General features: G+C 40.5%; 1 protein-coding gene across 3 annotated transcripts in view; it reads left to right on the forward strand.

Moving 5' to 3' along the window:
- TMEM132C (transmembrane protein 132C) overlaps positions 1-24,141 on the forward strand; it is a gene marked incomplete at its 5' end in the record, with an annotated part of 217,519 nt that overhangs the window by 115,829 nt on the left and 77,549 nt on the right. For all 3 annotated transcript variants that reach the window (XM_082007836.1, XM_082007837.1, XM_082007835.1), the window contains one exon: positions 7,317-7,463. In XM_082007836.1, coding sequence (XP_081863962.1) covers positions 7,317-7,463 — 147 coding nt within the window. The remainder of the gene's footprint in view (positions 1-7,316; positions 7,464-24,141) is intronic.

Here is a 24,141-nt window from a genome sequence, read left to right on the forward strand (position 1 = left end):
GTCTGCTAAGGTTAAACATCTAAAATGCTTCGTATGAGGAGGACAACAGTTTTAAAGCGCTGCTGGAAACACCTCTCAGGCACTGTAAGACTTTGGTCTTCTCAGTAAGAGCTTCCCTTGCATTTCTTGTGAACCCAGATTTTTTGCCGATTCCATGAGTTACAGGTAAAGGGCAATGAAAAGGAGGTTGAAAAGAGTAGTCTTGTCCCCTGTGGCTTTGTACTCCCAAATTATATGTTCCCATCTGCTGGTTAATACTTACATTGTAAACTCTGAGGAGAAGGAGATCTTTCTGCACTGTACTTGGACAGTGCTTAGCACAAGGGGATCTCCATCCTTCCTAATGGGAATGGATTTTTGTATTTTGTGATGCCAACCTCAAGTGTTACAAAAATATTGAGGATTAAAAAAAAAGAAGAAATATGGGGTTCTTGTTATTGAAAACACTTACTCTTCTGCTTTCAGTTTTCCGTCTTCCCCTTTTCTTAATAGCTGTGAGGATTCCTTGCAAATGACTCTGGGAGCTGAGGCTAAAAAATCTAAACCCTGCAATACTTCACATAAAGCTGTGGGAGTTGTTGATAACTGCTATGTCCACAGAAATTCTTGAAGCTATGGATTGAGGAATTAAGAAAAGGAAGGTGTATGCTGAACTTGAGTTATTTGGAGCATGATTTTGCTTTCTTCTACTTTGGGCCATCTTGTCTTCTATCTTGTTACTGCTCTGATAATTTGAGCTCAGTAACAGTGGGTTTGCCACCTCAGTGGCCCCATAAATGCAGGTAGCCAAGGCAGAGGGCAAGTAGAGCTTCTGGCAGCCATTGCAAGAGCTCCCGTATGTTTTGAGCTCCTATGAGCCTGCTTCAGGTTTAAATACTCAACCTGACCAGTTGATTTGAGAACCCCTCAGTAATATCTGGGCTGAAATGTGATTGTTTCTCTGAAAGGAGGATGAGCTGGAGCTAAATGCAGTAGCAGCTCTGTGACAGCTTCTGTGAACGTCAGGAGTTTACAGTGTTTATCTTTGCTGGAGGCAGAATGTTAGCAGGTTGTAAATTCAGACTGGGTTTCCTCTCAGCTTGGAAGACAAATCCATATTCTCTGTGTTGTGTAGTTCCCTCCTGCTTTTATTTTTTAAAATTTTTTATATACATATATATATGTGTGTGTGTGTATATATATACACAAAAAAATGGGGTTTTTCCTCCTGCCTTTCCTGTAATCCCTTAACTAGTGCCATTAACATTCAGTGCTGGAGAAAGCAGTTTTGCCAGGAGATATATTAGGAGATTAAATGGCTGTCTCTGTGGCTTAAGTAGTGGTATCCAAGCTTCACCGAAAGCATCTCTCTTTCCTTTTCTTTTAAAATAAATAATGGGATACCTGACACCTCAAGAGGACTGGTAATGCTAACAAAGAGTTAACCACAGAAACCAGCCCAAACCAAAGAACTCTGTCACCGGAACATCCCAAAGCACATTAGATTTCTTTTCTGGGGAAAAAAAAAAAAAAAACAGCTGACAGCATCCACTTCGTGCCTTGCAGCTGAGCTCTTCAAGGCTTGCTGAGGGATAGGAAGTGCCTATTCCCATTGAAATAAGAGACAGCTGATTTTCCCAGGGTCTCAGGGAATTTCAGTTATGTAAGAAACACTACAGAAGAACAACCCCTGAGCAATTTCGGATCCCAGTATTCCTCAGTGGCAATGGAAGAAATTTATATAATTTTGATGGACGGTCACAAAAATACGCAGTTTTGGTGAAGCTGAATTCAGTCCAATTCAGCTGATAGAGGAGGTTTCAGAAATACTGAAATCTGCTCGCAGAATTAGACTTATATTCAAGAAGCTTAAGCATTGTGGCTTGGAGATTTTTAAGGATTTGATTACTGCAATTTCAAAGTAAAATATTTCAAATTTTTTTGTTTGACATGGCATTTTTTTTGAGGTTGTTTCAAATAGACCAGCATTCTAAGAAGTGAAAGGAAAAGGGGAAGGAGAGAAGAACAAGGACTAAATACCTAGATTGGCTGTTTTGATGTTTTAAAGGGGTTTTGCCCTTTTTTACAAAAGCTGTTTCCTGAAGGCATTTTCGGGATACCCCATGAGAAAGAAAATGCCTGAAGGAGAAAGGATGCTCTAAGGAGCAAGATCTTCACTTTTACTAATGATTAGCCCATGTTGTAAATCTAGAAATCAAAGAAAACAAAATTCTTGCATGGATGGCACTTTGGACTAGCCTTCTTAATGGGAACCGAATCTGAAATACTGCTGTCAGCAGTAATTTATTACCTAATGAAACTAGTACCTAAATTCTCTGGTTGAGATGGGACTCTCTTTTGCTGCTTACCTGTGCATATAGCTTGTAAATTAAAATCTCTTGTAGCAAAGAGGTGGCTATGTGAAGCCCTCGTGGAAATCTGCTTGCTAGAGTAGGACGGAGGCGAACGGGGCTCCTATGGCTTGTGCGGAGTCCTGCAGGAAGCCTGGAGCTGATACCTGATCTCCCATATTCCTTAAGCAGAGCTGTAGCCGCTTAATCGCACTTACTCTGTCCATGTATTTTGCAAATTAAAGGAGCATATTTGAAAGGTCAGCTTGGCTAACCAGGTCATATTCTTCTGTTCTGCTTTTGGCTTTTCAACTAAGGCCAGCAATGAGGCTTTTAATGAATATTGTTTTGCCAGGCAGATGTCTGTCCTGTTCATTCAGAGCTGCAGTGAGATCTAGCAACTCATTCCATGAAAGATGAAAGGAAAAAGATTTACTTAATAAAACAATTCTTGCTTAATTGCTGTGGTTAGTCTCCTGCCTGGGTTTTATGGGTTCCTGCAGCTGGCTTTAATCTCCTGATTTACTCTGGGAACAAAGAAGGAAAGGAGTGAACTTAAATCAAGGCAGGAAGAAGTTGAAATTTTTTTGGCAGAACTTGGGAAGGTTAGAGACTTACTGTAAAGTGCAGCCCAGAAGCAGGCCGCCAGGAGAGGCTCCCTGGGTTTGGGGAGATACAGTAAAATAATTTCTTACAATGTGACCTTTACTGTCAGTAATGTCAAGGGCTTCTACTACTCTGGGCAACTAAGGGAGGATTAGTAAAGAGTTGCAAGAAACATTGAGGCTCCAAAGAAGACTGACCAAAAGGGGTCAGTATTTGTTAAGTTGAAACACCAACTTGACATATAAACATGGGGATTTATGTTCGGAAATGCAGAGGATTTAGCACCAACATCCTGTCCCTCGCCCAGCATGGGGAGGTACGGCATGCCCACACTCGGCTCGTGTGACCCAGGGACTACCATACAGGTGAGCCGATCCCCGCGGTTAGACTGAACCTGCATCTGTCTCTAATATTTATGTTTCAAATACTTCCTAAAGAGAAGTTTTCCAGCACAGCAGCTTGGACAATAGATTTGAGCTGAAGAGGCTGTCTGTACAAAGCAGTGGCCACTGATCTAAAACCAGACTGCACTCAGATCGAAGTACAGCATGCTGAGAATAGCATGGCATTTATGAGGAGCACAGAAGATGCAGAGCTCAGTATAACCCTCTGAAAACAAAAACTCTTAACAGGATCCAGAAGGTTTAGTGTCTGGAAAACTATTCCAGATATTATGGAGGTCGCTGATTATAGGAATTTAGTATTGATTTAGCTTTTTATTCTGTAGTGCAGCCTTGTCTACCCAAGCCGCTGTGTAAACTTTCTGTTGGAGTGCAGTTTGACAATGCTGCTAACCCACAGAAAAGGTACCTGCTGCTGCTGAGGGTATCGCCGTGGTCTGTGACTCCATGCCTCACTTCATGCTTCTGTGCTTCCCTGGCACTGACATTGCTGCTTATCTGATCTTGCAGTGAGCCATCCAGGCTGATTAAGGCTACCAACTTTGCTCACCAGTGAGTCAGCAGAGTGTTCCAGGCTACAGAAAATACGGGAGCTGTAGAGCCAGGGACTCCTAATCAGCTTCATGTGGTGTTACGTACCCGTAACTTCAGACTCTTCCTTTGCTGGTAGGTGACTTACTTGTGTCACAGCACACCCAAGCAATGCAGCCCCGCTTGGACCTGTGCTTTGAGGATGACTTTCTCTGGAATAAGAGAGGTGATGCTGTCCAATACTAGCATATGTCAGCAAAATCATATAGCATGTGAAGAACTGTGTGGAGTACCCAGCAGTCTGCCCTCCCTATAGCACTGCTGCAGGCAGCAGAACCCTTCCATGGCCGTAGCAGTTATGCAAGATTAAAATTTAAATTTAAATAGAAAACTATAATTTCAGCTCCTGAAATCAGAAGTCACATCTTCAGCTCTGGCTGTTGTTCATTAGTTGCCTTTCAATTACTGTCTTTATCAGCTGTATAGTGTAACATCTAAATACTGCTAAGTTTTCTTGTAATTTGAGGACAGTGAAATGGAACAGCTAGATTCTACTGTAGTTGATCAGAATGTATTAATTAGAAGCATCATTTCTAAGTTTGATGTGTTAGGAAGCTAAGGTGATAAATGGAAATCTTTGTATACAACTCAAAGCTTCTATTTGGAAATGAACTATTTGCTTGGAAATTGAACATTTACACAATTGTATTTGTTGTGAGATTGTGTAAGTAAATATTTTTACTTGGTCTTGACAAAAATTAAGTGATGATTTCTAGGTAAGCTGCTGGAGACTTCTTCTGTAATGTCTTTGAGATGCTGCTTGCTCTGCATGCCAGCAAAATGTTTTAGTTCTCCACTTGAGAGATTTAAAGCGGGACAGTTAGTTTGAGACAGAGCTGAGGCAGAGGTTTCCTGTGCTATGAATTAATAACCGTAGAAGTTCAAGCAAGAAAGTCTTTCACTGTTCTGGCTACCATGTGTTCATAAAGCTTCAAACACCTGTTCAAATGGAGTCCTCTATCCAGTGTGGCATTGAAGCTGACCTCTGATATTCTGTGCCATTCTTAATGGTGGTCTGTCTTTCATCTTTCCATTGCAAGGTCTGCTTTTGTCAAAAGATCAAAAACTGTGCTTACATTTCAGCACATAGACAATCAAACTCAAATAAATGAGCTGCTGCCCATAAGGTCCGTGCATATGTAGGTGGTTTGCTTAGCAGGGTCTGTGTTTAGGTACAGAAAAAGTAAAGGGTGAGTTTCCTGAGCAGCAGACTTGGGGCCTTGGTTTAGTTACTCCTACCATGGAGACCACAGAGCTAACGTGACGGAAGCAATTTAGTGACTCCTGTGGTAAATACACTAATTGGCTAGAATAATGCTGGAGAGGAAGATATTTACTCCACTTTGGGTGGAAGTCCAAGCTGACAAGTTATGGCTGGTGGATACTTTCAGGTTGTAGAGCTGTCCAGAAAAGCCTCTGTGTGAGGACAACCATCTACCCATGAATAAACAGACATGGCAAAGGGGAGAGTTTTCCAACTGGAGTGGAGAATGGCACACTAAGGAAACCTGGAGTACTTTAGCTGTTTGTCATCTGTCTATTGTCACCATACCTGCCTCCCTTAAGTAAACATGGTACATGTATATGTACTGCATAGATGAGGTGGGTAAATACAGGAGACTGGCAAGCAATTTGGCCTCCAGGTCCTTGGTCTCAGGATTTATTGAGATAGTATAACTTAAAAATTTTTATGTACAAGGTTGGCACTATTGATTTAAAAAATTAATATTTAATCACAAGCATACAAGGTCAACGAATCTTTGGTAAGGAATTAAATAGGCTTTTCCTTGCTAGCACTCAAACACTGAGTAAGTAAAAATTTAAGTGAAAACATTTGTAGCATATGTGTACAGACTGCATTTAAAAATGTATGGGACTCAGTACTATCTGACTTAATTCTGATTCATTCATTGACCTTGTTATATAAAACTCAATGTCCTTTTTAGAGGGAGAGTTGCAAATTGTGCTTCTGCATATTTATTTAGGAAGTTCAATCTTCTGGGTGTTCATACCCTAATGCCAGTGCTAAGTGCAATCACAACATTGATTTTTCTCACTAAACGTAACCTATTTTACCCTGGGATGGAATTTTTTTTTTAATGGGCTTTATATAATGGCATATGTGAAAACCACTCAACTTAATGCCCCATACTGTAGTTAATTAACAAAATGGCATTGTAGCCATGGTCTGTCATCCCCTGGCAGTGTATTTTACCACTAACTTTGGCCATACAAAATGTCCGTCCTAATTAACAGGAGCCCAGGTATTGACTGTGTCAAGCTACATGGTAGAAAGAGCTATTTGCAGCTGCTGACAAAGTTGTAATTCTGTTGAAAATCCAAACATGAGGAAACTCATTTTGGTGTTATGCCATTTCAGAGTCCATCTCAAGGAACAGCTGAACAAAGTGTCTATATGATGAGCTTTTACTTCTCTCCAGTTGCTAAATAACAGTATCCTAAAATACATCCAAACATCTCCTAAAATACATGCTACCCAAAACATACAGATGGGTTTATACAGATCTCAAGATTAGTGGTAGTATTTTCTTATTAATGAAATGTTTATTTATTATTCATTTATTTGAACTGTAATATGCTGGAAAACTTAATGGGACTTAGAGCTTTAATGAACCTTCAGTAACAGATTTGATTCTCCCTTTACTTCTTCTGTTTTCATTTCTGAGTAATTCAACTGAAGGCATTAGAGGTGCATCAGGTTTGTGTTACAAATGAGAGAATTAAGCACTTACGCTTTTATGCTGAGAAAAAAGGTTTTCTTTTTCAATGCCTTAAATTGATCGTGTTTTGTCTCACTGTTGAAAAACTGCAATGAGAAGACAAGTACTCTCCATCATTCATGACTACATTTTTAAAGTGTTTTAGTGTCTAAAGATGCAAAAAGATGAGTGTTTCCAAGGAACTTAGGTGATGAGTCCTCGTAAATGTTCAAGAAGATACCAACGGCTTGTTAGATGATGGTTTCTGCTCAATAACTAACATTTTGTGTAGCATAAGTATTTTAGAAAAACATGATTTTTTTACCATGCGTTAGCCTCTTTGCTATGGTGAAGCCAATTCCTGCTGAGTAGAGGCCATGGTGAATGTGTTTTGATGGTGTGAAGTTAAGCAGCCCTTTAATCATATCTCCAGCCTGCTGTTGGCAGAACAGATAAAGGCACACAGTTAGCTGGCTCTGTCCAAAAAAGTGACATGTTGCCTTAGATCTGCATTCATGATACCACTCTCATTTCCTGATGGATTAGAAACATACATAGTAGTTAGCTTAAAACTGATATATTGAGCTTTCCATGCCTGAGCCACATTTGGAAGGTCACAGTCCTGAATGACTCTCTTGTAAACTTTTTACAATTGCTGTTTCCAACAGGGCAAAGGTGAAGAAAGGTGTAAACATTCTCAGTGCAAAGACAAGTGACCCCCGACAGTGGGACGTGAAACAAGAGGTGGGGAATGGTGGAAAGCATTCAACCACAACAGTTATTTGTCAGAGGATAGCACCAAGTTCAAGGAACAGGTATGAAACCTCATATTCTCGGCACATTAAACTCATTTATATCCATGATACCATTCATTGGTTGAAAGACTTAGGGCTTATATTACCACTACTCATAGCTATTAAACCTGTAGCCTGGAAATCTGGAGACACTTACGTTAACTGCGGTACCATCTGCTGATCTATAACAGGGCATCTCAGTTTCAGATAATAAAATTCATCAGTTTAAATTAAAAAATGAATAGAATAGGCCTATGTTGGGGGGGATGAGGGGGTGTCATTTTGGCATGGCTATGAATATCCTTAATTTTAAAAGTTTTTACTGAACATAATTTTTTGGCTTGATAGTTTTGACCTTGTTTCTCTGAACATACCACAGCCTCTGTGCTTGGTTCATCAAGCAAGCAATGAATTCTTCCACAGTGAACCGCTCTAACTTTCAAGCATTGGTACAGGATAATTTAAACCTTTCAGTATTTAGTGTCTTGTATATAATACAGAAGAATCTCCTTTTGCAAATGGTTCCTTCTTCCAGAACTGGAGGTTCCTGTGCTAAGCCATACACTGTCAGAGGCAGAGCAGTGCACTCCTGGGAGCACTGGTATCAACTAGCCTGCCAGTGCCTGTGTTCCTGTTTAGTATGTTTCTACTGAGGCTAAGCCTGGTTGTTCCACAGACATAAAAGCAGTGCTTGTTCAGTAAGTATGATTGTCTTCTGTAACACATAGTAAAGTCATGTATTGCTGCTTTTGGTGGAAATTATTTTGCTCTTGCTGAGTATCATCTTAATGAATTTGCACAACACTGCTATACATTAGTTCACGCAGAGCATTTTCATTGTAGAGTTCGAGCAAGGCTTCCCTAGCTCTGCACTTATTATTAGCCTCAAACCTGGGCTTATTGAGGAGTATCATAAAATCTTCGGTGGATGCTGGGTTGGTTATTGCTTTCCCATGCAGTCGGTTTGTACTATCTTCAGGCACAGAAAACCTGAGCAGATTTTAATGTTTGTATTCTGTGCCCCGTCAGAGTGCCTGGAAAATATTAGACTGCTTTAAAGTGTGGAATTTCTATTGTCATGAGCAGCTCACTGGTTCAATGTATTTACATTTGATATCATTGCAGTTAGTGAGATTTTCAGTGGAGAGTTTGGGGGGGTGGGTAAAGCGAAAGGAAAAATATATCATTTGAGCCTGACCAAAGTGAAAAACAAAACCATCTGAAAGGGAGGATGTGGCTTTAGAACAGCATGTAACTGAGTGTATTTGCAACTGCGCAACTAGTCAGGTTATCAAACCCCAAATTAAATCTTCTCAATCAAATTTGCATAAAGTCTAATTAACCCATAAAATATTTTTAGCACTAATTATGCAAATAAAAGTCAATGCTTTAATTAAGGACTCTTTCATTTGTCTATGTAAATAGTCTCTGTCTTCTGAAAGCATGACTAACTTAGACTTGAATGAAATGTTTGTGTACAAGGATACAGGGATAAGGAAACCTGGGCATGTGTGTACTGAGATCCTAGCGGGAAAGCATACAGTGCAGTGGGCATTACATTACTGAGTTTCTAAGTGTCACTTGGAGCCTTCTGTGCAGAGCACAAATATTCTATTAAGCTAATTTAATTTGGTTCAGAATTGCAAGTCCCTGATGGGATCCTTCTGTGCTGCCACCAGCTTTTTCAGGCTAGTTGAGCAGTGCAGTTCATTTGGGTGATGTGCGGTTCTGTAGCAAGGTCAGCATAGGTGTGAGGTACTGTTCTGGAGTTCCAGCATCAACACAGGCTAATCTTCTCTTGCAGCACACTCAGCCAACTCATAAATATGTTGGTTAATTTAAGCAGAGTTCCACTGTCTTTGCAAAAGAGCTTCTGAAAAGCAAGTAAATTAAAGTTTGTAGTTCTTGAATGCTTTATAAACATTCACACAGCTTGTCAAGAAGATCATAGTATGTTTTTTTCCCATGTTATTTTTCTTTACATGACCATTTCTAGCACAGCTCAGAGAGTCAGCTAGCAGGAAAGGAGGGTGAAGGATCTTCTACAGTTGTGCCTTGTCACTCTGCTGCAACCAACAGGAGTAATTTGACTCTCCCCTTGTATTGTCACATGTCCCCAGCTGATTCTCAGTGCATTGGAGTGCTGCCTCCTACAAACTATTTTGTGTAGCCAGATAAAACTACATCCAGGATTCATTCTGGTCATACTGCAGAGAGTGATGTGTTGAGTTGTTAAGCACGTGAACAGGAAATTCTGCCCTTTCTCTATGTGCTCTCATTTACTCGGGAATCTCCCTGACGCACCATGGAGTACCATTGCACTATTTCCCCTTCATATCCCTGGAAACAAGTGCCCGTACTCAATAAAACTACTCATTTTCATTGCCACGTTGCTTTTCTTTTCTTGCACATTTCTACTATCGTTAAGTGTATGGATACAATTACATTGTAAGCACTTTGAAACAAGCAGTTTATATCTTAATGCAACACCACTTAGCAGCTAATATAGCTTTCACATTATATAAATAATAAAAAGGGACATATTTTAGCTACATCGCATCAATAATTGTTTATAGTTACATCTTGAGAATTTAAGTGGGTCATGCTTTTTTACTTTTTTAAGTATTATTTGTGCTGCTAAAGCCAAGAGCTATCGCTTCTTAACTTAGATTTATTCAGAAAGACTTTACCACTATAGCAAGTAACTGAAAACAGCTTGAAATCAGCAGTGTTTGTGTGCCTCATAATGCAATTTGTGCTGAGATTCAAGTAGCTATTGATGAGGATAACAAGTGTTGATTAGTGAAAACAAGTCTTAGACTCTTGCTTGGTCATTTGTTTTCCCTTGTTGTTTTTCGTTTCTGGAGGAAAGCTGGTAGGTTTGAAATGTGTCCTCAGGGTAAATGAAGAGATATTTTTGGTTACTATTATAACCATTTCCATATTGTAATCTTGCCTCTGTTTGGTTCCAGCCTAAGGCTTGTGTGGTTGATTTATGATGTGTACCGCATCTACCCTGAGAACAGCTTCTGTGAAAGGGCTTGTATTTGCTCTGTAGTTTATTCTGGATTGCCACCACAGGGTATAAGAGCTGTTCCAAGACAGAGCGAGGGTTATTTTTAACCTAAGTAATTTTCATTGTCTTTTTTTTTAATAGCATACCTCCACCAGCTGGTATGCTGTCAGCTGTGGGGATGAGAGAGATGGATTAAAGGTAGAAGCAAGGAGGGTTAGGGGAATTTCTTAAGCTGGCTTCTCTGCCAAAGCCAGAGCATCCTATAACTGTGGTGTCAAGAAGCAGTGACTGGGGCTAATCTAGGCCTAACTCCTCTTGCTCCTGCAAACCTGGAAGTGGGCTGGAGCAAGCTGCCTTCAGTCTGTTCTTGGGCTGATGTTTCTGCCTGTGGATGTTGTACTTCGTTTGCAGCGGAATGGAGTCACCCAGTGCTTTTGATGTCTGTCAGCCGGGTAGAGAAACTGAGTGTGGGAGAATGGAGAGACGTTTAGAAAAACTGACATAATGGAAAACTGCTGTGATGTAGCACTTTATCCTCTTGGCCTTGAACCTTTTGAGAGGCCCATGGGCTTACAGCTCTCCAGCCATCTGTCTGATAAAGAGGCAGACTCGGGAAGAGTGCTTCCAGATGTTATGTTTATGTTTCAGACTGTGTCACAATCACTTATACCCCCCGCCACACGCGCATGCATTTTTCTAGTTGTTTATTGGGTTTTTTTAACACTGTCTGGGTATGATTGCATTCACATGGAAACAGCTAATGATGTTACTGGGCTGTGTTTCCTTTCATCAGGGCATGGAGGAAAGCAAAAAAGCCGTCACAATTCTGTGCAGGTCCCTCCTCTGTCTGGTGGCACCATATGCTGCCAAGGGTTGTCAGTGAAGGGAATTCTTTTGTGACTGAAAAATAGAAGTAAAGCGTGTATGTACAACATGCCTTAAACTTGAAAAACTGTTATCTGTGTGGTGTGTGTGTCTGGCCATACCTGAAGACAGTCAGTCTGTGCTCAATGCATGGACAAAGAGAAGAGTATTCGCACATTATGAGCAGAGTATTATTAATTTTTTTTAGAATCTGGGTCATCTTCCCCTGGCACAGTTTTGGGTCAGAGTGGTTTGCAGAGCTCAGCAGAGTGGCAGCGGTGCCTGCTGACCTTAAAACTTTGCAGTCTGAGCAGAGGACACGGGGTTTCACAAGAACTCGGAGGTTTGGTGCTCCTGGGTCAGGATTTTTTTAATTATAGTTGTTTATCCTTCTGACTGATAATTGAGGCAGGATCAGAGCTGAAATGGCACATGCCACTACTATAGTAGTAGATGCTTGGGAAGTTGTATACATCTTCAGAAGGTCACATCTGTGTCTGCAGAAACTGATTTGTACGAACTGTAGAGATACTTTGGGAGGAAGACATTAGCAGTGGATTTTTTTTCCCATTGAAGCCCCAAACAGAAAAAGTTTCCATTCATTTATGAGAAAGTCACATATGAACAAGCATTATGGCCTCCTGAGTATTTTGTTTTAAGCACCATGCATATGTTGGTGCAAATTAGGTGCAGTCTTTTAGGCTGATGGCAAATTACCTGCGCAACCCTCAGAACTTCCAAAGTGAGTCATTCCTGTGATGGGCATCTGTCTGTTTAGAATGACACATGGGAATGTATGCATGTAGCTGTCAATAACAGTATAGGGAATAATACAGCTAAGCCTTCACCTACTGCTTTAAAGATCCTTTCCCTCCACCCTTTCTCATCCGATTTCCCAAATAATTTATTTCTGCCTTCTGTCTTTGCATTTTAAGATTTCTCTTTATGTAAGGATGCCTGCTTCAGGTCAAATTAGGGCACAGATGTCTCCAGCGGATGGTGTGGGTGCCAGAGATACACTGGACATCTGCACATATGGTGGAGGATCAGCCAGCTGTGCCTTGTAACAATATCTTTTCTAGGGCACAGAAGACTAGGGTTAGAAGGTTGCTTCCCAAAGGAGCCTTTCATATGGCTCCTCTTTTGCTGCTTTGAATGTCAGGAGTGTTTATCAAAGCCGCGAGCTGGGACGGGAGGAAAGATGAAGAATGTCTCTTGTGCCTCTTTGAGGATTAGGCTGCCTGCAGGAAGGAGGTGGATGCTCCGTTGCCTTGCTCGCTCTGTCTGCTGCAGTGTCTAAGCAAGTGTCTGCACAAACTGTCTTGAGAGCAAGTATTTGTTTCTTACACCCTACTGTCTTACTGGGTACTTGCGGGAGCAGGGCAACATGTTGAACCATATGAATCCTGAGTGGTTTCGACTTAATGGGCAGCCGTCACTTGCATTAAGCAAAAGTGAATTGCATGGGAGCCCTCATGGACAAGGACTCTCACCGAGGCTGAAGGACCCTTTCTTTTCAATACTTTCAGTAATGCAAGTTCAGAAAGATCAAATTTGAGATAACTGTAGCAATTGTCATGGCAACAACATACCTCTGTCTAGTTTTCATCTAGCACTTACCACGGTGAGGCCCTGATCCATAAACTAGAGTGTTGGCCCTACCATAATCCAGCAACACTATTACCACGCAATGGTTTCAATAGAAATTTGTGTTTAACCTGTCATCAGCATAAATAGCTGCTTTCTATCAGATAAAGGCTGAGTCAGAAAACCAAGAGGGTCTGCACAAGTGTTGCAGAAGATACGAAATGAAAGTATTTTCTTTATTAGGTATGTCACAACATTCTCTCTTCTGTTTGAAATTCACATCAGGATGTTATAATCTAAGATGAGATTTTTGAAAGCCAAGAGATCTTTGTTAGGAACTATTGAAATGAATTTTCATTTCACATTTCAACAGAATCAGTGTTAGACTCGGTTCTGACCATTCAAAAAATACTACATTAGTCTTTATAGATAACGTAACATAGTATTGGCCAAGGAGTAAGGCATTCCCATGAGTTTTCTCTCCAAGAAAATAAATTAATTAATAGAGATGAGATAACAAAATGCATGAAATGAGATCTATCCATGATCTCTACACAAGTTCCAGCCCAGTTGAAATAAATTATTTTTTTGTATTTTTTGTCTACTTTGGAGTTCCTGGGTCTGTTGGGAAGCAGAAGGGCTGAAGCACCAAGAAAAAGGTCATTCTTCACATATTTCTTGCCCAAATGAAAGCATCAAATTTGTTTGCTCAGCAAATCTGTATAGTTTGGGAAAGCTTTTTACGTGCTTATCAAAACCAAATGCTGGAGGCTTAACCAATGCATGCAATAACCCAGCCTTGCTGAGAAAGCTGCCATCAGTGCCTCCCCTGCTTTCCTGTCAGGTTGGATATACTGTTTTATTTCATTATTATGTAAATAGAGCAGAGCCCCACACATTAAATAGAATAGGATGTACAATCATGGAATAATGGGACAACAGGTTTACATCCATTCCAAATTGAGAGGCGGGTTCAATAATAACTGTAATTCCTGATGTCCAGGGTGAAATTATGTTTTGATATCTGACAAAGTAAGCATTTCTCAGAGAGTGACTAGAAAACATATGGTCTACTTTTCAGTCTTTTACTTATGTCTAAGCATGTGTTTTGCAGAGCTCCTGGAATATGCAGTCGGAAAGGCTGGCTGTTCTACTTGCATCTTCTGCCGAGAGCTGCTGTATTCTTGCCTCTTGCACACAGCGAGCGCTATTGCTTTCCATTTTAATAAGCTGTAATTCATCGCAAGCTTGTCTGTGAAAATATCCTTCTGATGCAGCACACTCATGGACTGATACTTCTGTTAGTTTTTCATCTTTGCACTTTAAATCATGAGTTTTAATTTGGGGTATGGTCCGCTCTTATTTTTCCGTGAGAGCTGGCATGGTTCGGATGTTTTAGCAGCTATTGTAATGCAGCCTTCCTTGTGATTTGGAGGCAGCGGAAGATAAGAGACAAAAGATGTAGCACTGGGGGGGGAGGAATTTGTGCATGTGTATTTTTTTCTCACACTGTCTTTGAAGCAGAAACATCTGCTGAAAGCCATAAACAGCTGAGTTCAGCAATACCTCATCAGGCTGCCAAGCAACTCTGCTTTCCTCTGTAACTTGCGCAGCAGAGGAAATAAATCAGTCAAGCAATAAATAACGAAGAAAATTTAGGAAAAAGAGCCAAAAGCCAAACCTTTCTAGAATAAAGTGAATAAGATCTTTGTTAGTATTCGGCGGAGCAAACTGAAATATGTTTCTCACACATGTTAAGCTCTCTATACCAGTGCTGCTTGAGGAATTTTGTAATAAAAAAACTCCTCTGAACTCAAGATGCTTAAAACTGGTCAGGAGAGACCTCTGGAAAATAGGCTACAATCTCATAAAAGACAATTAGATGATTTTAAACATTTTTCCCATCTCATACCTTTGTCAGGTCAGTAGCAGCTAACCAGCTGATGATGGTAAAGTATCACCGTTTATCTGAGACCTTTACATTTCCTTAGGCAAAGCACGATATATTAGACAGGTGAAACATTTGTGTCTGCACTGGCTTACTGAGATTTACTTTTACACTCAAAGTTACTTTAGTTTGATGATTTACTGCCTATTTAAAGTACAGATAAAAATCTGTTTCTTTTTTTTGTTGTTACATAATAATGGCGATTCCTTTATGAGACAGGTGGAAAATTATTATATAGATGATAAGTCTTTGTTGTAAGTCTTATAAATTATGCAAGGTTGGTAAGAAAACCAGCAGCTGATGGTAACTGCTGACTCAGAGGATTTTATGGCGTGCTGCTGGTGCTGTGGGCTCCTACTGCCCGCTCATAGCAGAGCTCTCCTTCCAGTCACCATTCCCGGCTGTCACTTTGGTTCTGATCGTTAAGTTCTATTCCCAGTTGACCTGTGTATGTAATTAAATAAGTGGTGTTTCTTGTATACCTGCAGTGAGGAGTGGTTAAACACACTCCTGCTGCCTTCTTTGTCCAGAGACCACATCGTCTGTCTTTTGTTGTTGTACCTCTCACCAGGCCTAAATAATAGAATGACAGAACTCGGGTGTTTTTTACACACACCATTTCTTTTCTCTCTTTTTAAAATTCAGGATGAGTTTAAATGCATTTCATTAGCCTCTGCCATTAGGTCTATCGCATATGCTCCAGTTGGAGATAGTTGTAATGAAAAAATAATTTTATAAGCACATTAAAATTATCACTTAAAATGACTTACATGATTAATACAGGTTTTATAGAGGAAGTTGAGTCTTCAATAAACACTTGGCAGACTTAACTGTTGTCTCATGAACACCAGTTTTACATTGGTTTAGCTCCACTGAGTTGAATGAAATTAATCTACTGATTCTCACTTTTGTAATTTAAACCAGGATCATGCCTTACACAACCATAAGATGTTTGTTTAAACTGATTTGCGGTATCCAGTTCTGCGATGACAAATACATGGGTTTGAATGCCAAAGCAGCATGAGGTCCTGAACCTGAACAATTGACCTGATCTGGCGGGTCGTGTTAGTGCATCGGTCCAGGTGTGTGTGCTTCTCTGAGACACTCGCATCTCGGGCTTAGAAAACCTTGCTCTCTTCTTCTGGTTATCTTCTTAGAAAAATGTTTGCAATAGCTGGGCTGCTAACAAATATAGCTCTGTTCCTACAGCTCTCTAGTATTTTTTTTCAATATTTCCGTGCACTCTTGTCTGTCTCTGTCCTCTGCTGTCTCTCTTCTGCTATACTGGTAGGCTTGCTGAAGCAGGCAGCATGTTCACTATTTGTATAATATGCAGCAGGGTCATAGCCTATAACAAGGCTCCTACTCTTAATAATAGTCATCTCCTATATCTGATTAATTCTGTGTGTCTGCCTGAAAATTTTTGAATGGATAAATTTTTTGGTGTGAAGCGTGCTTGAAACTTTTGCAGGCTGATATGGGGATAATACTAATTCGTTGCATAACTACTAATTGGCCACGTTAGCAGTGCTTCAGACTGAATGAAGCAGCATCATTATTGTTCTGCATACACTTTAGAGCATATGAGCACTGTTAGCAAACACAACAGTTCATGTAATTTAAGCTGGACATAACACAACTCAGCAAAACCAAGGATTTCTTGCATTCTGTTATGATGGATTCCATTCAATTCCCCCTGCACATTTTACATGGTAGAGATAATGCATGCTTTTTTACAAGCTTAGAAAGTAAAAATCTTTGTCTGTTATAGACAAAGCAGCTACTGTAGTCTAAAAAACTAGCTTGCATCAGAGATCATTGCAGTACTCCACACACAATTGTCTTACACAAAAAAGAGTAGTTGCTCTATTGGCTTCTATAACTCATCATTTGCAAGTCATAATTTATCTATGGTTCAGGTTGCAGGGACACCTGTGGTATTTCACATTATGGGAATGAAGGAAGATCTTGCTTTTCTTCACTGTCACTTCATGGTGAATATCAGCAAATACTGACGTTTTCAAAAGCAACCTTTTTTTTTTTTTTTTTCCAGAGCTGTGCAGCCAGAGTCCCTTAAGTGTAAATCAGTGTAGAATTTGTCTTGCTGCGTCAAGTGCTTGTATGAATCACCTGGTTTGAGTTGGTTTTTGTTACATAAATTTGTGGGTTGGAGGGGACATAGGAAGTGTTTGGAGGATAGTGTGTGTTTCCTGGCAATTGAACAAGGTAGAGGTGGGCTGTTCTTTTGAAATGCAGTAGATGTCTGTGAGTTCTCAAAAAAATTTGGCTGTGGTCCATCAAATCCCGGCTAAATAAGACCCTTGGGGTTCTGTTTCTTTCAGTAGGTGATACTAGATGTTTAAGATCTGTAAGCATATTCTTTGGTAACACTTTCAAAATTAAGAATGAAAAATTAAATCAGAGTAGTTGTATTATACAAAAGTTGCCAGTGTTTTTCGAATGCGCTTTTTCCTTAAGCAAGGAAATTCAGTACTTTTTCCTGGAAAAATCTGTGATGTTTCCTTATTACTTTGAAAGGTCAGAATGAGGAGTGTCAGCAACTGGTACACATCAGTGTAGGTCTGCTAAAACAGTATATACCAGTTTGTCCCACTGTCATTCAGGAAGAACTCATAAAACTTTCCTGTTACTACTTTACCAACATGCTAGTAGTTTCATGGGGAGGTAAGTTTACTAAAGAAAACTGAGATGCTTGTTGTAGAGGTTTTTTTGATAGATCAGTGCTGAATTCCTGGTTGCTTGCCAGCAATTTCAGTTCCAGTTAAATTTCCAGGGATGAAACCTTAGCTTCATTGAAGCAAATGGCAAAATTTCCTTTGCAGTCTGAATTTCACCGCAAGTTTGGACTAAATTTTTACTCTTCTTTCCTTCCTTATCTCTGACATACCGCTCAGAAAACTAGACTAGACTAGTCTAGTCTAGACTAGAATAGTTATCAGTTTTAAGGGACCTACAACAATCATCTAGTCCAACTACCAGATAATTTCTTTCCTGTTCAAGGCTGTGAACAGCAGCTTACATGCTCCCCTTCCATGTGTATACTGCATGCATGATGGTAATTAACACAAAAGGAGTTTTAAGTAGCACCCCATTGATTTTTAGTTTCCGTGATGCAAATTAATGGACTGAGCATGCACTCTTTGTAATCACACGAGTAGAAATTCAATAATGACTCTGTCAGAATACTTTGAGTGACCTCAGCCACTGAATTCATTCCTATTTCGACTATTTTTAATGAGACTGGCTTATTTAGTAATGCCATTGTATGGCTTGAAAGCAAGGTGCCCTGTCAACCAAAATGTTACTGATAGACAAACTAACAAGAATGTCGGTGTTTGTTTTGTTACCCAAAATAGTTTACGGCTCCTTGTGTGATAATGTTCACTGGAATGTACAAAGAAAAAGAAATTTCTGATGTATGTGGTGTGCATTAATATTCCATTGTAACTACTAGATTTCAACCAAATCAGAGCTCGGCAAGTATCACTGACAATCCCCAAAGGAATATAATATCTCTGGTTAGTTTAGCAATTGTTCAGCTAGGTTTAGAGGTTTTAATTGTATTTGATTATAATTTTCTACGGTGTTTTTGTCATCTCTGAAAAAGGCTCATAGGATGATGAGGCTTTCCACTTGGAGATGCTATTTGTCAATTTTTATTGTGAGGAATGTTCAGAAATTTAATGAGACTGACTGGTAAGGAATATTCAAAGACAAATCTTGTTCATTGCTGCATATCTGTTCGGCTGTCTATACTTGTGTAGTTCCACAGTTTGGTTATACCTGCTGTGATTTCCTCACAACGAGCTAGTACACACCTATGCATTACAGATGAATACTATTTAAATGCATAGTAAATACAAGCTGTTCCCAACAATACTCTTACTTAGAAAAGTTGACCTAGAAATGTCATGGTAAGTGTTATGTTGTACATAAATAGGCTCTGACCTTATAAATGTTTTAAAAGTGTGAACTCTTCACCATTATCTGCTCCCAGAGCAATACGGATTTCATTGACTTGGCTTTGAGTGCTAAACCTCAATAACTGGTTTTGGGAACATGTCTGTAATTGGCAATAGAAGAACTTACACTTTTTTAAGAGGGGCTAATGCCTAGCTATCAGAACAGGAAGAAGTAATCAGGTTTTGAATTTGGAGCCTGATTCAGCATTCAGTGAAGTTTGGAGAAGACTGTCCATTAGCACTGTCCTGCTCTTGATGAACAACTTCAGAATAGCTTGTACATCCTAAATATACTTAAGAATACAACTACTAACTATGCACACCACTCAGCACAAGTTAATTGCTGTCTAAAGGACAGAAGATGGAAAAAATATTTCAGCAACCCTCAGTGGTTTTCTTCAGGTTTTCCCACCCACGTTCTTTCAGAGTCCTCTTTTTAGACCTGCTCAATGTGCTGGCTCCAACATCCTTCTTCCTTCTGTTTTCTTTTTTTTAAGAACCTTTAACACATTATCGTACTCTATTTTTACCCTGCCTACTAACTAAAAGTTTGGGATGAAATTTGTTATTGATTCCTGGTATAATGGGAACATCTACTACAGGAGCTGCTTTGTGTCTTCCAGTCTGGATTTGGGCCTTGGTGTCTCTTTGTATCCTGTCAAATAACTTGGCAGAGATTTCTGTAGTCTGTCTCGTAGGGGAGTAGTGGGGTTTCTGTGTAATGATGCCCCCTTTCCCAGCCACTGGGGAGGTTTGCGTGAACTGCTGGGTTCTTTCACAGTATTAATCGAGTCTTAGTTGGGAAGTATGGATCCTAGAAAGGGGAAGAGTTTGTGGTGGTTTCCCCTCATGTGGGTAGTATAGCAGAATGCTTTTCACATTAGGAGCTTTAACGTGTGTGAATATATACACTTCTTATTTGTGTTTGCAAGGCTTATAATGTCAACTTGTCATCATGCCAGTGATCTATTTGTTCCTTTGCCAAGTTCTCAAGTCATTTCCTAGGTTGCTAGAAAGGATATCAATCTTTTCTACAGTGCTGCAAATTTAGCTGTGGATTGAAGTAAAATCAGGCATCCGATTCTACCCTCCGTGTGCACCAAGCAGCCCCCACAGGGTGATCATTAGCCAGCTGTGTGGGTCCAGTGTTTTATTCCTTTTTTTTTGAACGTGACCATGAACCCACATGGTCCTCCTTCTAAGAAAGTACATACAGCTCGTGTCAGGGTCTCGACCAAGATGAGATAACTGGCTGGAGCACATTATAGGCTCCTTGTGGCCCATGGCCTGGCTCAGTCCCCATAAAACTTGGATACTGATGAAGGTAAGATTTGCATTTTGGTCACGCACTGACCCAAGCAGAGCAAGGATGCAGCATGGACATGCACAGACACATGAACAAGAGAGTGCTTCCAGGCCCCGCAGTTTGGCCATGACCCACACGTTGGATGGGTAGGTGCTTTAACTACCAAAATGCAGTAAATCATTTGCATTCGTCGATATCTATCATATTTTCTGTGGTTTCAGTTTTGAGTTCTGCATGTGCATTGGATGGAGAGAGAAGACTTAGTTGCAGTGACACTCTCAAGATAAAAACCATAGCTTATTTGGAGTAAACAGTTGACTGAAGTATTTGTCAGGCTCTGTTATAGCTGTTCCTGCATTCTGTAAGATTATTCATGTATATACAAGCATGAGTTCATTTTGCCAGGAAGCAAGACCATTAATCCTGCCTACTTGAAGCCATGTCTTTGTGGACTGTGGTAGGTGACTTACTGTTCAGATTACTTAGATTGTTGGAGGCTTCATCCCCCCCCAATCTTAATGAATGCTAAGTAGCTCAGCCCTGCATGAGAAATTTTTCAAATATTTAAGAATATTTTTTCTTTTTAATCTTATATTTTTCTTATATTTTCTTATATTTCCCTATGTATATATTTAATTTCTTCTATTTCTTATTTTATTGTATATTTAATATTTTTCTTAGGATAAATCCTCTCAGGCGTATTTGGTTTCTAAAGAGTTAATTGTTGCATGCTATTTTACTCATGAGCCAATTGAATCGGATAATTTGCTGTTTCCTAAATAATGTCAAAGATCTTTTGTCCAAATAAGATGTTAGAGAGGGTTTGAGGATTCCTTTCTATGCAAATTCTTTACATGAAAGTTTTACAGTATGTACCCTACAAGATTTAGAAATACTGCTATTTAAACATCAATACATATAGTCAGTAATTGTTGATATCTACTACTCTCTTTAGTATGTTTATTAGAACCGTTCCAGATATCCCTGAAGACAGATTTAGAAAAGTGTGTAAACCATTTAGTTTTATAGTTGCTACCAGTTTTTCATCTTAAGTGGGGAGAGAGATGGGATTTTCCTAGGCACTGAAGTGCTGAGGTTCTTGCCCCTAAAGTTCAAAAGCTATCAGCTACTGATAGTAGTCACCAGCTTGTTTCTGTAGTACCCCAGCCTGATCCGTGCTTCATTAGGGGACACCTCCCTCTTCCCAACAATGTAGCTCCCTCATTTCACATGTACAAAGCAGAATTGTGCTCCTTGTAGACGCCTTTTTGCTTCCACTTCTGTCTTGGTTTAGCCCCTCACTCCCGAGCCCATCTATATGTTGCATCTCTTCCCTGATGGCCTGAGGTGTCATGGGCCCACCGAGCTATAAATAATTCACCCTTATGTTGCCAGTCCAGATCCACCTGAGCCACTTCAATCTTAGCAGCCTGATCCACCTGATGGTTGTTTTGATGTTCTTCGGTGGCCCGACTCTTGGGTACGTGAGCATCTACATGGCGTACTTTGATGACCAGATTCTCTAGTCGGGCAGCAATATCTTGCCACAATTCAGCAGCCCAGATGGGCTTGCCTCTGCGTTGCCAGTTGCTCTGCTTCCATTTTCCATTACTGTAGCCACCCCCATAGAGCATTTGCCACCATCCATGAGTCAGTATAGAGTATTGGCCATTTTTCTCGTTCAGCAATATCTAAAGCCAGCTGGATGGCTTTCACCTCTGCAAACTGACTTGATTCACCTTGTCCTTCAGCAGCTTCTGCGACTCGTCGTACAGGGCTCCATACAGCAGCTTTCCACCTTCGATGTTTGCCTACAATACGACAGGACCCATCAGTAAACAGGGCATATTGCCTTTCGTTCTCTGGCAGTTCATTATATGGTGGAGCCTCTTCAGCACACGCCACCTCCTCTGCTGGTGATATTCCAAAATCTTTGCCTTCTGGCCAGTCAATGATCACTTCCAAGATTCCCAGGCAGGACAAGATGTTAAAAATGTGCTCTACACAGCAGCTGGGGAGAATGGCCCTACCTGGAGTCTCTGGCAGAAGGCACCAGGAGAGACTCGAGGTCGACCTCTAGGGTTTTGGAGTCGAGGATATAGGGGATCTGAGTCCCGCTATACTCCAACTGAAAAGGAGATACTGGCAGCATATGAAGGAGTTCGAGCTGCCTCAGAAGTGGTTGGTACTGAAGCACAGCTCTTCCTGGCACCTCGACTGCCAGTGCTGCGCTGGATGTTCAAAGGGACGGTCCCCTCTACACATCATGCGACTGATGCTACGTGGAGTAAGTGGGTTGCGCTTATTACACAGCGGGCTCGAATAGGAAACCTTAATCGTTTCCAGCTCTATCCTGGCTGAAACCAGGACAACTTTCTTGACAGGTAAGTGTATTGGAGCCTAACAGCCAAAATTCTCATGTGTGGAACCACCCATGTGAGAGAGGATGAGCGTGAATGATTGTGAGGGATCAAGAACAAGGAACAGAAAGCTCTGAAACACTCATTGTGGAGCTCATGGGAAACTTGCTTGCAGTCTGCCTGCGTTACTTGCTTCTCACTGTGCGAATCATGCACTGAACATGAAGAGCGCAGAGCTTGGGTCTTCACATCCCAATGCTTTTCTACAGTGCAGAGCCTAAGATGCTCTACAGATTAGCACTGAACTGTGCACCAAGTCACCAGACCCTCTGTACCTTGTCTCAGCAGCGAGGATTTGAAGAAAAAAAAGAATCAGAGGTGCTAATTAGCTGGGTCACCAAGTGGTCACGATTGGCAGGACTGAAGGGAAGAGAAGCACTCTGTAACTGTGAGTAGGGTAGAAGCAAAGAGGTGCTTGTCCAGACCAAATCTCTCCTGAGCCTTTAAAGTTTTCTGTCTCTTAATTAAAATCAAGTGTAGATTATGTGAGCATTTCAATGTCTGTCTTCCATGTCTCTCTATTACTCTTTCTCAAATCTTAATGCTTCTGACTCCAATAGCCAAAACCTCTCAATTATTGTCACACGCCGAATAGCTTAATAACAGTAATCCTCTGTAGGGAAAAAGATAGTTTAAGTGAATGGAAGTGATCATTAGATGCAGGAGAAATATGCCAAAGTCATTCTCTCTTTGCTAACTAGATGTAATTTCAATTTTAAAAGAAGGTGTTGGAATTACTACTCTTGCAAGGGAATCCAAAACTGTAACGGTTGTTCTTTTTCTAAGGGAAGTCACATTTCTCCTTGGGGCTAATACCCTAAGGTCTTTTGTACTGAAAACAGCATAGTGCTAAGTAAAAAACAGAGGTCTAAGTTATTAGAGAGATGTACTTTAAATACATAACTTTATAGTTTCCTGGATACCTTTTATGGTGTTGGCTTACTTCTGTGCATTCCTACCCACTAGGCTGTGGGAACAAAGAGTTTCCATATTGCCATCAGTCAGACATTTGTACAAGGAAATTTATATATCCAAACCCAAATCTCTTTCTGTTGAAAATGAAATAAACTGTGATGATACCTGAAGACTTAGGTTTGCAAGTCTGGAACTTGCAGGCTTTTCCAGAGTTTCCTAAAAGCGTGTCAAGTTAACCTTCAAAGTCTTTGTAGGACTGGCATCCCTCTAGTCTCTTCTCTAAACCAGTTTCCACATTCATCTGTTTTTTACTCTGTCTTAGACTTACTGATGCGGGTAGAAATCGCTTCCCTAACTTCTCCTTCTTCTAAGATACATACTGGAGATAAAGGCCATTATTCCTCTACTTGACATTCTGGGTTAAAAATACCAAATGCGCTCAGCTCGGTCCTCCCTCTGGTTTCAGTCTGTTTCTGGGGAGGACACTGGATTAATTATCCCTTTGCAGCAGAAATGTACTGGAAGTCGCTGAGTGACTAGGTCGTCTAATGGCTGCTACGTGGAGGCTCTCTATCACAAGCAGAGCTTTGGCCTGTGCCAGTCTCAGGGTCCATAGTGTCAGAAGGGAGAAACAGTTAGTATCTTCTATCCATAACATTT

This window comes from Phaethon aethereus (assembly GCF_964289735.1).
Source record: "Phaethon aethereus genome assembly, chromosome: 17".
Taxonomy (NCBI): domain Eukaryota; kingdom Metazoa; phylum Chordata; class Aves; order Phaethontiformes; family Phaethontidae; genus Phaethon; species Phaethon aethereus.